Source organism: Loxodonta africana, chromosome 2, assembly GCF_030014295.1.
Source record: "Loxodonta africana isolate mLoxAfr1 chromosome 2, mLoxAfr1.hap2, whole genome shotgun sequence".
In the NCBI taxonomy this organism is placed as follows: Eukaryota; Metazoa; Chordata; class Mammalia; order Proboscidea; family Elephantidae; genus Loxodonta; species Loxodonta africana.
In genome coordinates, this window is record NC_087343.1 from 143851716 (window position 1) to 143865143 (window position 13428).

At 39.5% G+C, this 13428-nt stretch overlaps 1 protein-coding gene across 4 annotated transcripts in view; it reads left to right on the top strand.

Annotated features, from left to right (window-relative positions):
- FEM1C (fem-1 homolog C) overlaps positions 1-13428 on the top strand; it is a 105048-nt gene that overhangs the window by 41902 nt on the left and 49718 nt on the right. For 3 of the 4 annotated variants that reach the window (XR_010319296.1, XR_010319295.1, XM_064276161.1), the window contains exon 4: positions 1619-1715. Coding sequence is in view for 2 of the 4 variants with exons in the window: in XM_064276161.1 (XP_064132231.1) it covers positions 1619-1675 (57 nt within the window). In the remaining 2 variants the exon portion in view is untranslated. Of the gene's footprint in view, positions 1-1618; positions 4471-13428 lie in introns of those variants that run through there. The other variant, XM_023549002.2, reaches the window with a different exon arrangement.

Consider the following 13428-nt stretch of genomic DNA (forward strand, 5'->3'; position numbering starts at 1 on the left):
GTGCTCAGGTTTCCTTAGGCAGTTACTCAACTGCCACCTTTTCTAGAAATTTAAAGTTACATGCGGTTTTATTTATTTATTCAATTAAATTCAACAAACTAGGTCAAAGGAAGTGATAAGCAGAACACAAAGAAAAAGAAGGAGCTAATGAATAAAATATTAGAAAGTAAAGATTAATATATTACTTAAGTGCGTGGACCTCTCTATTTACTAGCTTTGTGACCTTAAGCTATTTACATAACTTTTTAAAGCCTCGGTTCCATGGTTAATGAGAATTAATAATACCTATGGGGAATAAATAAAGCACTTAAAGTACTAAGTAGAGAACCTAGCAAATAATTTCTTAATCGATAGTAGTAGTTATTATTATGTGAGGAGCCATGGTGGCGCACTGGTTAGGCCCTGAGCTGCTAACCAAAAGGCTGGTGTTTCAAGCCCAGCCAGTGGCTCCACAGGAGAAAAGACTCGGAGATCAGCACCCTCACAAAGATTACAGCCTAAGAACCCTTATGTGGCAGTTCTACTCTGTCCTATAGGGTCACTGTGAATCAGAATGGACTCTACAGCTCACAGCAACAACAACAAATTATTATGTGGTTGAAAGATAGATCATGAAATGTTATAAATACTAGATTTATTTGTCTTTAACCTTTACCCAAACTTCACAACTACAGTAAACTTGTTTTATTTACATTTGATCAAAAAAACAAAATTTGTATTTTCTAAAATCTAGAACATAAAACTAAAGAGGGTGGCTTGGATTCAAAACTAGCAGGTTGATGCACTTTCTTGAAAGATGAACTTGAGAGGTAGTGGGAGGAAAGCTTAGATTTAGAAAAGCTTCATTCTTAATTCTGCACAAGGCTATGGGATCTAATACATTAACATTCTATAATATCTTAAAAAATAAACCCTGAGGTAGCAGGTTCTGGGATGAGAAATGTGTTCAACTTTTCAAAAGCTTTGCTTCGAAGGGTCTCAATTGCATTGTCTTTCAAAGGTGGAGAACTGCTTTCTAATTCTGCATCTAAAGAAAAGTTGGCCACAGTTTCAGTATTATGAACAGACTCCTAATGCCCAAAGGGAATTATGTTCTGTCTTTTATTGCCTGTGGGAGGGGTGTTGCTAAGAAACAGAATTCCTGATACATTCGGAGGAAAGTAGCTTGTCATTTCAGTGATGCACTGAGAATAAAATAAAGTGAAGGCAATGTATTTTCAAAATCTAAGGCTGTTACCAGCCAAAGAAAACTGCATCTCTGGCTGATTAGACATAACTCATCTGATTATGTGAGGCTCAAAAAACAAACCTAAAAAGCTCGTATTATTGATGCTCTAAAAGCATATATGGCGTGCCAAATCATTCTTTTGTGGGTGTTTGAATGATGAAAGGAAAAAAGCTACGGAGTTTGAAAGATGGAAGGAAACTAACATGTAAGTATTGAGCATAGGGCAGAACACCGTCATGGCCGTCATCTTGCTGACTCTGATACCCTGTGAAGTAGGTGGCATTGCTTTATTTTACAAATGAGGAAATAAGTTCATTTGCAATTTGACCAAAGGCACAGGCTATTAAGCGCCAGTGCTCATAACTTCAAGCCTATGTTTTCTGATTCCAGATGCAGACTTCTTGCCACTACACTTGTCATCTGTCATCTTCTGTTTCCAGAGACTGAAGTAAGAGACCACAGTTGCAAAGCAGATTGGACAAATCTGGTAATGTGAAAATTCAGGTCTAGATTTTAAAGAAGGCCTAGATTTCTGGTTTCATTTGTCTGCTAAAGGGCAGGCCCTTCCTCATCGTTTTTATCCTCTGAAGAGGACTTGAAGCACTTACTGGTGAAAATCAAAGACCGCAGCCTTCAGTATGGATTACATCTTAATATAAAGAAGACAAAAATCCTCACAACTGGACCAATAAGCAACATCATGATAAAGGGAGAAATGATTGTCAAGGACTTCATTTTACTAGGATCCATAGTCAACAGCCAGGGAAGCAGCAGTCAGGAAATCAAACAACACATTGCATTGGGCAAATCTGCTGCAAAAGACCTTTTTAAAGTGTTAAAAAGCAAAGATGTCACTTTAAGGACTAAAGGAGGCCTGCCCAAAGCCATGGTGTTTTCAGTCGCCTCATATGCATTAAAAGCTGGACAATGGATAAGGAAGACTGAAGAAGAATTGACGACTTTGAATTATTTATGGTGGTGGCGAAGAATATTGACTATACTGTGGACTGCCAAAAGAATGAACAAACCTGTCTCCGAAGAGGCACACCAGGATGCTCCTTGGAAGCAAGGATGGTGAGACTTGATCTCACATACTTTGGACGTGTTATCAGGTGGGATCAGCCCCTGGAGAGGGACATCATGCTTGGTAAATAGAGGGTCAGTGAAAAAGAGGCAGATCCTCAAAGAGATGGATTGACACAGTGGCCGCAAAAATGGGCTCAAGCATAACAACAGCTGTTAGAATGGTATAGGACCAGGCAGTGTTTTGTTCTGTTGCGCATAGGGTTGCAATGAGTCAGAACTGACTCAACTGTACCTAACAACAACAACAAGGTACTATACCCTCAGGTGAATATGCATTCTTGCCCAAAATATCTAAGGTACCGAGTGCAGGGAATTATTGACAGTCTTTCGATAACTGACAGACCTATTGAGTGACAATAAGATCTGATACTATGTAGGAGACAACCTAAAATGATTTGGATCTCTAGGGGCCCTTCCAAATCTGTTTCTGTTATACCACCAGGTTTTCAGACTTCCACTCTCACATTTCAGCACTCAAATCAGTTTTCTCTATAATAATAACTGGGTTCATATACAGCTTGTGGGAATAACCATTGTATTCAGAAGCAGGGAAATATATTCATTTAACGAATATTAATCAAGAGCATTCTATGTAATAGGCAGTATTGTAGGAGCTGGGGAATCAGCAGAAATCAAGACAAAATCTCTGTTCTCATGGAGCTTATCTTGTAGTGGAAGAGATATATATATAATTTCAGATAGTGATACATGCTCTGCAGAAAATAAAGCAACGTAAAGGAATGGAGGGTGAGTGGAATGGGACTGGGGTGGAGATTTAGCAAGGGTAATCACTGGAGATTTCTCCAAGGATCTGCCTTTTGAGCTGAGGCCTGAAAGGAAGGAGCAGCCTGTGCAATATTCTAGGGGCAGAGTGTTTGAGGCAGAGAGAATAGCAAGTGTAAGACCCTGAGGTGGGCTCTAGGGTAGTTATTTAAAGAATGGTTTTTTTTAAGGACATAGCACATGAATGAGAGAGGTTGACAGAGACACATTATATCAGGCCTTGTGGGCCACATAGAGGAGTTGGATTTTATTCTGGGTGTGATTGGAAGACGCTGGAAGGTCCTGACCCAGAATTGATGTACTTTCTATTATTAAAAAGTAACTTTGACTGCTGTCTGGAGAACAGGGTGTTGTGAGTGGAAGCTTGGAAACTTTTAGGAGGCTGTTACTGTAGTCCAGCTGGAAGATGGTAATGACTGGGACTAGAGTGCTAGCAATGGAAATGGAGAGAAGTGGAGGGATATAGGTTAGTGCTTAGAGGTAGCTCCTGAAAGATTGCTGTTGAATTGAATGAGGCGTGTGAGGGAAAGAAGAGAAATCAGGGACTATAAACAAACACTTGGCAATTTGTCACTTTCTTAATAGTTATAAAATAAAACCTACCCTGCTGATAATAACCCAATTATTTCCGTCACTCCCCGAAATTCAGCTGCAGTGACTGGCTGTATATACATACACTTGTGAATGCTGATGGAATTTTAAAAATTGAAGTTTTAAAATGTTTTCATTTAAATTATTTTAGTTTTGTCCCCAAAACCAAACCTAGTGCCATCGAGTCAATTCCAACTCATAGTGACCCTATAGGACAGAGTAGAACTACCCCGTAGGGTTTCCAAGGAGCACTTGGTGGATTTGAACTGCCGACCTTTTGGTTAGCAGCCGAGCTCTTAACCACTATGCCACCAGGGTTTTCTTGTCCCAAAAAGGGAAGAGCAAATATTCCCTTAGCTGTCAGAACCTTAAAAAAAGAAAAAAAAATCCAAATATGTAAAAATAAAACCAGAAGCCCACCAAGATAATATTTGTTTTACATAGACTATTGAAAATAGCTGTCAGAATCTTTAAAAAGAAAAAAAGAAAGCCAAAGATATAAATAAACTCTGCAAATGATTTTTGGTTTACATGGTTCATAAGAATTGTTGAATTGTTATATATTCTGCTGTGTATATTCTCAACAACAAAAATAAGATAAACAAACAAACAAAAAAGCCAATTATAAAAAATTTTGGTCTATTTGGAGACTCATGGGAGGAAATACTAAGGCAGCCTAAGCATCTATGTTTGGAGTACATATTTCTCCCTAAAATAAATAGTGTAAAAGTGAAAAAAAAAAAAAAAAAGAATATTTAGATTATGGGTCTCCAAAAAGTGCAGGAATTTATATACACCTGAGTCAGGAAAAAAAAAAGTAAAATGGTTTGCTCACTGAGAAGTACATGAAATAGGATTTGTCGTGAGTTAGAAAGAAAGGGAGACAGCACCTTCAGTGGAACATAGGATATTTCCTCTGGTGCAAATTCAATACAATCACCATCAAAAGCAGCTGCCTCTGGTAACTAAGTCAGTGTATAGGTAGAATTTTCTTAAAATTGTTGTGGTTCAACGCCGTCGAATTGCTTCCAACTCATAGTGACCTTATGCACAACAGAACGAAACACTACCTGGTCCTGCGCCATCCTCATAATCATCGCTATCTTTGAAACCATTGTTGCAGCAACTATGTCAATCCATCTCATTGAGGGCCTTCCTCTCTTCTGTTGACCTTCTACTTTACCAAGCATGATATCCTTCTCCAGGGACAGGTCGCTCCTGATAACATGTCCAAAGTACTTGAGACAAAGTCATGTCATTCTAGCTTCTAAGGAGTATTTTGCTGCCCTTCTTCCAAGACAGATTTGTTCTTTCTTCTGGCAGTCCATGATATATTCGATATTCTTCACCAACATCATAATTTGAAGACATCTTTATTCATTGCCCAGCTTTCCCGTGCATGTGAGGCGATTGAAAACACCGTGTCTTGGGTCAGGCGCACCTTAGTCCTCCAGGTGACATTTTTGCTTTTTAACACCTTAAAGAGATCTCTCGCAGCTGATTTGCCCAGTGCAACACATCTTTTGATTTCTTGACTGCAGCTTCCATGGGCGTTGACTGTGGATCCAAGTAAAATGAAATCCTTGACAACTTCAATCTTTTCTCCGTTTATCTTGATGCTGCTTACTGGTCAAGTTGCGGGGATTTTTGTTTTCTTAATATTAAGCCGATATAGGGTCGCTATGAGTCTGAATGGACTCGATGGCACTGGGTTTGGTTTTTTTTTTTTTATCCATCCTGAAGTTTTTGCTCTTCATCAGTAAGTAGTTCAAGTCCTTTTCACTTTCAGCAGGCAAGGTTGTGTCATCTGTATTATGGAGGTTATTTATGAGTCTTCCTCCAATCCTGATGCCCCGTTTTTCTTCATATAGTCCAGGTTCTCAGATTATTTGCTCAGCATACAGATTGAAAAAGTACGGTGAAAGGATATAACGCTGACGTACACCTTTCCTAGTTTTAAACCATGCTGTATCCCCTTGTTCTGTTCAAATGACTGCCTCTTGATCTGTGTACAGATTCCTCATGAGCACAATTAAGTGTTCTGGAATTCCCATGCTATGCAATGTTGTCCACACAGTCGGGTACCTTTGCATAATCAATAAAACACAGGTAAACATCTTTCTGGTATTCTCTTCTTTCAGCCAGGATCCATCTGACGCCAGCAATGAATCCCTTCTTCCACATCCTCTTCTGAATCTGGCTTGAATTTCTGGCAGTTCCCTGTCAATGTACTGCTGCAACCATTTTTGAATTATCTTCTCCAAAATCTTACTGGTGTATAATACTAATGACATTGATAATTTCCGTATTCTGTTGGACCACCTTTCTTTGGAATGAGCACAAATATGGATCTCTTCCAGTCAGTTGGCCATGTAGTTGTCTTCCAGATTTCTTGGCATAGATGAGTGAGTGCATCCAGCATTACATCCATTTGTTGAAACATCTCAATTGGTATTCCATGGCTTCCTGGAGCCTTGCTTTTCACCAGTGTCTTCAATGCAGCTCGTACTTCTTCCTTCAATACCGTTGGTTCTTGATCATATGCTACCTCCTGAAATGGTTGAATGTCAACCAATTTTTTTTGGTACAGTGACTCTGTGTATTATTTCCATCTTCTCTTGATGCTTCCTGCATAGTTCCAAATTTTGCCCACAGATTCCTTCAGTATTGCAACTCGGGGCTTGAATTTTTTCTTTGGTTCTTTCAGCTTGAGAAATGCAGAATGTGTTCTTCCTTTTTGGTTTTATAACTCCAGGTCTTTGCACGAGTCATCATAATACTTTGTCTTCTCGAGCTGTTCTTTGAAATCTCCCGTTCAACTCTCTTACTTCATCATTTCTTCTATTTGTCTTAGCTACTCTTCATTCAAGAGCAAATTTCAGAGTCTCTTCTGATATCTATGTTGGTCTTTTCTTTCTCTCCTGTCTGTTTAATGATCTTTTGTTTTCCTCATATATGATGTCCTTGATGTCATCCCACAACTCATATGGTCTTTGGGCATTAGTGTTCCAGGCGTCCGATCTGTTCTTGAGATGGGCTCTAAATTCAGGTGGGATATACTCAAGGTCGTACTTTGGTTCTCATGGACTTCTAAGTTTCTTCAGCTTCAACGTGAACTTTCATATGAGCAATTGATATTCTGTTCCGCAGTCAGTCCCTGGCCTTGTTCTGACAGATGATATTGAGCTTTTCCATCATCTCCTTCCACAGATGTAGCCAATTTGATTACTGTGTATTCCATCTGGTGAGGATGTTTATGTTGTTGAAAAAAGGTATTTGCAATGGAGAAGTCATTCGTCTTGCAAAATTCTATCACGTGATCTCCTTAGTCGTTTCCATCACCAAGGCCATATTTTCCAACTGCCGATCCTTCTTCTTTGTTTCCAACTTTCACATTCCAGTCACCATTAATCATCAAAGTATCTTGATTGCATGTTTGATCAATTTCAGACTGCAGAAGTTGGTAAAAAAAAAAAAAACTTCAATTTCTTCATCTTTGGCATCAGTGGTTGGTTCATAAATTTGTGTCATAGTTGTATTAACTGGTCTCCCTTGTAGGCATATGGATATTACGTTATCACTGACAGCATTGTACTTCAGGATAGATCCTGAAATGTTCTTTTTTTATGATGAATGCAATGCCATTCCTCTTCAATTTATCATTCCTGGCATAGTAGACTATATGATTGGCTGATTCAAAATGGCCAATACCAGTCTGTTTTGTTCACTAATGCCTAGGATACTGAGGTTTATGCATTCCATTTCATTTTTGATGACTTCCAGTTTTCCTAGATTCATACTTCGTACATTCCATATTCTGATAATTAATGGATGTTTGTAGCTGTTTATTCTCATTTTAAGTCACATTAACAAATGGAGGTCCTGGAAGCTTCAGTCCATCTATATCATTAAGGTCAACTCTACTTTGAGGAGGCAGCTCTTTCCCAGTCGTTTTTTGAGCGCCTTCTAACCTAAGGGGCTCATCTTCTAGCACTGCATCAGACGTGTTCGTAGGGTTTCACTGGCCAATTTTTTTAGAAGTACATTGCCAGGCCCTTCTTCCTAGTCTGTCTTAGTCTGGAAGCTTCACTGAACCATGTTTACCATGGGTTATCCTGTTGATATTTGAAATACCAATGACATAGCTTCTGGCATCACAGCAACATGAAAGCTACTACAGTTGGAAGAATTGACAGATAAAGTGTTAGTTCCTAAAATAGTGCATTAAATTAATCACATCATCAAATTAATACCAATGAATACATGATTAAAATGAAAACTCCTTTCACCAGTACATTACCCAGCAGTCTAGAATGGACATCTACCTCCCCGCCCCCAGAACCACACTAGCATCATCCATTCTTGTCTTCTGGTAACAGCTTCATAATTTTGTTTGGTGTACTAACCCCCTCTCCAAAAGATTACCATCTTAGTGGGACTGTTCTGTCAACACTGACCAAAGTAGGGCAATCAGATGCACTCTCTATGGATTTGAATTTGGACTTAATACTAACAGTAAAAAGTGGTTGAAGCTCATTCAGCTCTACAATGGAATCTTGAAGACACTCCCTGTTTGTTTCAACTAAATAGATTCCCAGAGCAGCTTGGTTCCTATCCCTGTTAAGAGTTGGTTCTTCAGCTTTTCCTTAGCTGATATCAGCTACCATATCCTGTCAATAAATTCCTTTTGTTTGTTTCCTAAGTTACTGATGTTGGCTTCTGTTGCTTATGACTAAAGAATCCTAACTGATATGCAGTTAAATTACACCTTTTTAGTAACAAATCTTGGTTTTAACAAAAACTGATTTTGACAGTTTGGCAAAAGAATGCTGGAAGAGAATCTTGTGTTCTTTAACTCCTTAGTCGTAGTTAAGACTTCAGAAGGTCATGGTGTTAAGAATCTTTGTATTTAGAAATGGCTTTAGAAGTCACATCAGTTCCCATGACTTTTTCATTGAGATACTTGGTGTGATATGGCTATTTATTCAAAGTAATGTTATTCTTATTTCTATAGGTTTTCTTTATATATGATTGAAAACAACAATTATACGTCATACTTTTTTGAAGGCCCATATTTCAGTTGATGTTGTTTTTCTGGGTTTTTTTTTTTTTTTTTTTTTTGCTTTTACTGTGCTTGAAAGTGTTCACAATTTATTAAAATGCCACTCTTTCACCTCTGATTTGCCGTCAAGAGAAATGGTAGTAGCCTAGATCAAACACAAGGGACACACAGGGTGATCAAACTTGCAAAAATGTGTGACTTGGGGGGCTTGAGCAGAGCCTACCCTAGTGTGTTCAACATATGGAGGCTGATGAAGGCTTGTTATGAAAGATGGAAGAAGGAAAGGGTGGTTAGCTCTGTTTTCTTTTCTCTCTTTTTTTTTTTTTTACATTTTAAACATGTATCATTCTGCACACTAAACCTGTTACTTCCATGGTTAAAATTAAAAACTCGTAATTTAAATAAGATATTCACAGAGATACAGAAGGAGAATAAAGAGAAAGGCAACTTAATTTGTAAATGACATGAAAGACAGAAAGAGTAGGAAGATAATTAACTTATGCAACTAAGTTCATGCAAAAAAGGTGTTGGGGTGGGGATGAGGTAACAAATGCTTAGTTTGCCAAAGTCAGTGTGCCAGTAAAGTGTGAGCAATGTTCTGTAAAAAATAATAAAGAGTTGAATGCCATCACTGAGATTGCATTCCTTCTAGCACTGAGCCATGTTTACGGGAGTGTCTTGAAGAGATAAACTAGTCAACTTATTTCTAGGCCCACCACTTCAGAAAATATTTTTTTATCACTCTTAATTTTAGGGACAGCCCTATTCCCCAGTTCTTGTGTTTCCGTGAGAGAGCTTCCACTACCAGCCCTTTTTTCCCTCCCTATGCCAAAAAAAAAAAACAACTTTTTTTTTTTTTTTATGCCAAGGAAGGAGAAGTAATTATCTGATTGTAGAGCTTGTTGGTTCAGCCTATCAGGTTTCTCCTGGATACCCTGCCCTCAGAACAGGTGCATTTTCCTTTCACTCCTGTCCCACATGCGGTAAGCACACCTGGGTCAGGCCCAGAGCCTTCCTTTTGCATGCACTTCTGGAGACCTGTGTCCCTCTGCCCTTGCTATTGGGGCTCAACATGTATGAGGCAGTAATTTCTTCTGAGGGTGACTGGATATATTTTGAGTGGTCTGGAGGCCCAGTCTCCTCTGTGGTGGATACCAAGGTCCAGACCCAAGAAGAAAGTGGTAGGGATTCCATGCAGAGATCAAGTCAGCCATAAGTGCTACAAAGAAATCAAAGCAGTGTTAGAGGATGGAAGGTAGGGGAGAAAAGGGGCAAAGAGTGTAATTAGGGAAGGCCTCTCTGAGAAGGTAACATTTTAGCTGAGACGCGACTGCTATAAAGGAGAAAGACATCATGAAGATTTGGAGACAGAGTGTATCAGGAAGAAGAAACAGCAAATAGAAAGACCAGAAACAGCAGAAAGGCCAGCGTGGTTTGAACATAGTGAATGGGAGAGTGGTAGGACATAAGGCCAGAGGAACAGGCAAAGTCACATGTAAAATCTGAAGGCCAGGTAAAGATTTTGGGTTTTATTTTAAGCAAGATGGCAGATTGTTGGAAGGTACTGAGTAAAGAAGTAATGTGATCAGATTTGGGTTTTAAAAAGATCACTCAACAATCTGTATGATACTGTAATGGTAGATACATGACATTATGCATTTGTCAAAACCCACAGAACTGTACAACATTGCATTACCCTTATGTAAACTCCAAAGAACCCTGGTGGTGCAATGGTTAAGCCCTGGGCTGCTAATGGAGGGGTTGGAGGTTTGAACCCACCGGCAGCTCCATGGGAGAAAAGGCCTGGCAATGTGCTCCTGTAAAGACTACAGCCTAGGAAAACATTTGGGGCAGCTCTACTCTGTTATATAGAGCTGCTGTGAGTTGGAATCGACCCAACAGCACACAACAACAGCAGTGTAAACTATGGACTTTAATTAATAATAATGGATGAACATTGGTTCATTAAATGTAACAAATGCACCACACCAACGTAAGATGTTAAAGATAGGAGAAACTCTGGGCAGGAGGAGAAGGAGTATTTGGAAACCTTTGTACCTTCTGCTCGATTTTTGTAAACCTAAAACTGCTCTAAAAAAATAGTCTATAAATTAAAAAAAAAAAAAAAAGACCACTCACTGTGGAGAAGAGATAGGGAGGTGAGAGTAGAAGCAGGAAGTGGCAGTGGTAGAGGTGGTGAGAAGTGGATAGATTTGGAATGTACAGTGAAACCTGTGAGAGCTGGAACTCAACGGCACTGCCTTGTTTTTCCAGGTCTTGCAAGTTTTCCACCTTTGACAGGACGCTTACCACTTTTCTGTTGTTCTCTATTAAGAATCTTACCTCATAAACACCCAGTCAGTTTTCCTTCTTTGACAGGTTTCTGCCTTACAAAGGTTCCAGCTTTTGCAGGTTTTACTGTATTTTGAAGATACAACTAACTGATAGGACTAGTTAGAGGATTTGATTTTGGATATAAAGAAAAAAGAAAGAATTAAGCATGAGTCCTAGGTTCAGCCTGAGCAACTGAGGGAATGGTGGTGCCATCAATTAAGATGTTTGAGTGGAGGGAGAAGGAGTGGTGGTGAGGGGTAGGGTTTTGTCTGGGATAGGTTACATTTGAGATATTATTGGACATTCAAGAACAAACATCAAGAGTAGTCCAGTCTACAACTCTGGCGAGAGGCTGGTACTGCATATATGTTTGGAAGCAATCGATGTATCCAAAACCAAACCCATTGCCCTCCAGTTGATTCCGACTCATAGTGACTTTATATGACAGAGTAGAACTGCCCCATAGGGTTTCCAAGGCTATAATTCTTTACAGAAGCAGACTGTCACATCTTTCTCCTGTGGAGCGGCTGGTGGGTTTGAACTGCTGACTTTTTGGTTAGCAGCCGAACACTTAATACTGCTCCACCAGGACTCACCCTATCAACATACAGATGATGATATTTAAAGCCATGGAACTGAGTGATCTCACCTACATATAGGTGTACGTAGAGAAGAAATTGAGGACTGAGCCTTGGAGTACTCCCAACATTTAGAGATCAGGAAGTGAAGACAGTCAGCAAAGGAGCCTGAGAAAGCACTACAGTGAGGTAGGAAAGTTGGCTACTCAGCATGCTCTTAACACTTTTTCATGCACATGCATGTCAGTTAAACAAAGGTGGCAAAGAAAAAAATGGCACATTCCACTCGATAGCTAGAATCTTAGGCTCCTGGGAGGGACCTTGGAGGTTGTTTTGCCACCTTTCTATCCAATGCAGTTCCTTTGCTTTCTGCTTAAACATTTCCAGTGCTGTTGCTGTCGTTAGGTGCTGTTGAGTCAGTTCTGACTCATAGCGACCCTAAGCACAACAGAATGAACACTGCCTGGTCCTGTGCCATCCTCACAATTGTTGATATGCTTATGCCCATTGTTGCAGCCACTGTGTCAGTCCATCTCATTGAGGGTCTTCCTCTTTTCCAATGACCCTCTATTTTAACAAGCATGATGTCCCTCTCTCCTGATAACATGTCCAAAGTATGTGAGACGTAGTCTCACCATCCTTGCTTCTAAGGAGCATTCTGGTTGTCCATCTTCCAGGACAGATTTGCTCATTCTTTTGACAGTCTGTGGTATATTCAATATTCTTCACGAACACCACAATTCAAAGGCGTCAATTCTTCTTTAGTCTTCCTTATTCATGGTCCAGCTTTCGCATGCATATGAGGTGATTGAAAACACCATGGCTTGGGTCAGGCGTACCTTAGTCATCAAGGTGACAACTTTGCTTTTCAACACTTTAAAGAGGTCTTCTGCAGCAGATTCGCCCAATGCAATGCATCTTTTGATTTCTTGACTGCTGCTTCCGTGAGAGTTGATTGTAGACTCAAGTAAAATGAAATCCTTGACAATCTCAATCTTTTCTCCATTTAACATGATGTTGCTTATTGGTCCAGTTGTGAGGATTTTTGTTTTCTTTATGTTGAAGTGTAATCCATACTGAAGGCTGTGGTCTTTGATCTTCATCAGTGAGTGCTTCAAGTCCTCTTCAGTTTCAGCAAGCAAGGTTGTGTTATCTGCATGACACAGGTTGTTAATGAGTCTTCCTCCAATCCTGATGCCCTGTTCTTCTTCATATAGTCCAGCTTTTCAGATTATTTGCTCAGCATACAGACTCAGTAGGTAAGGTGAAAGGATACGACTCTGACGCACACCTTTCCTGACTTTAAACCATGAACCAACCTCTTGTTCTGTTTGAACGACTGCCTTTTGATCCATGTGCAAATTCTTCATGAGCACAATTAAGTGTTCCAGAATTATTATTCTCCACAATGTTATCCATAATTTGTAATAATCCACCCAGTCAACTGCCTTAGCATAGTCAATAAAACACAGGTAAACATCCTTCTGGTATTCTCTGCTTTCAGCCAGGATCCATCTGATATCAGCAATGATATCCCTGGTTCCACGTCCTCTTCTGAATCTGGACTGAATTTCTGGCAGTTCCCTGTCCATTTACTGCTGCAGCTACTTTTGAATGATCTTCAGCAAAATTTTCTTGTGTATGATATTAATAATATTGTTCAATAATTTCTGCGTTCGTTTGGGTCATCTTTCTTAGGAATAGGCGTAAATATGAATTTGGTTGGCCAGGTATCTGTCTTCCATGTTTGATGGCATTGACGAATT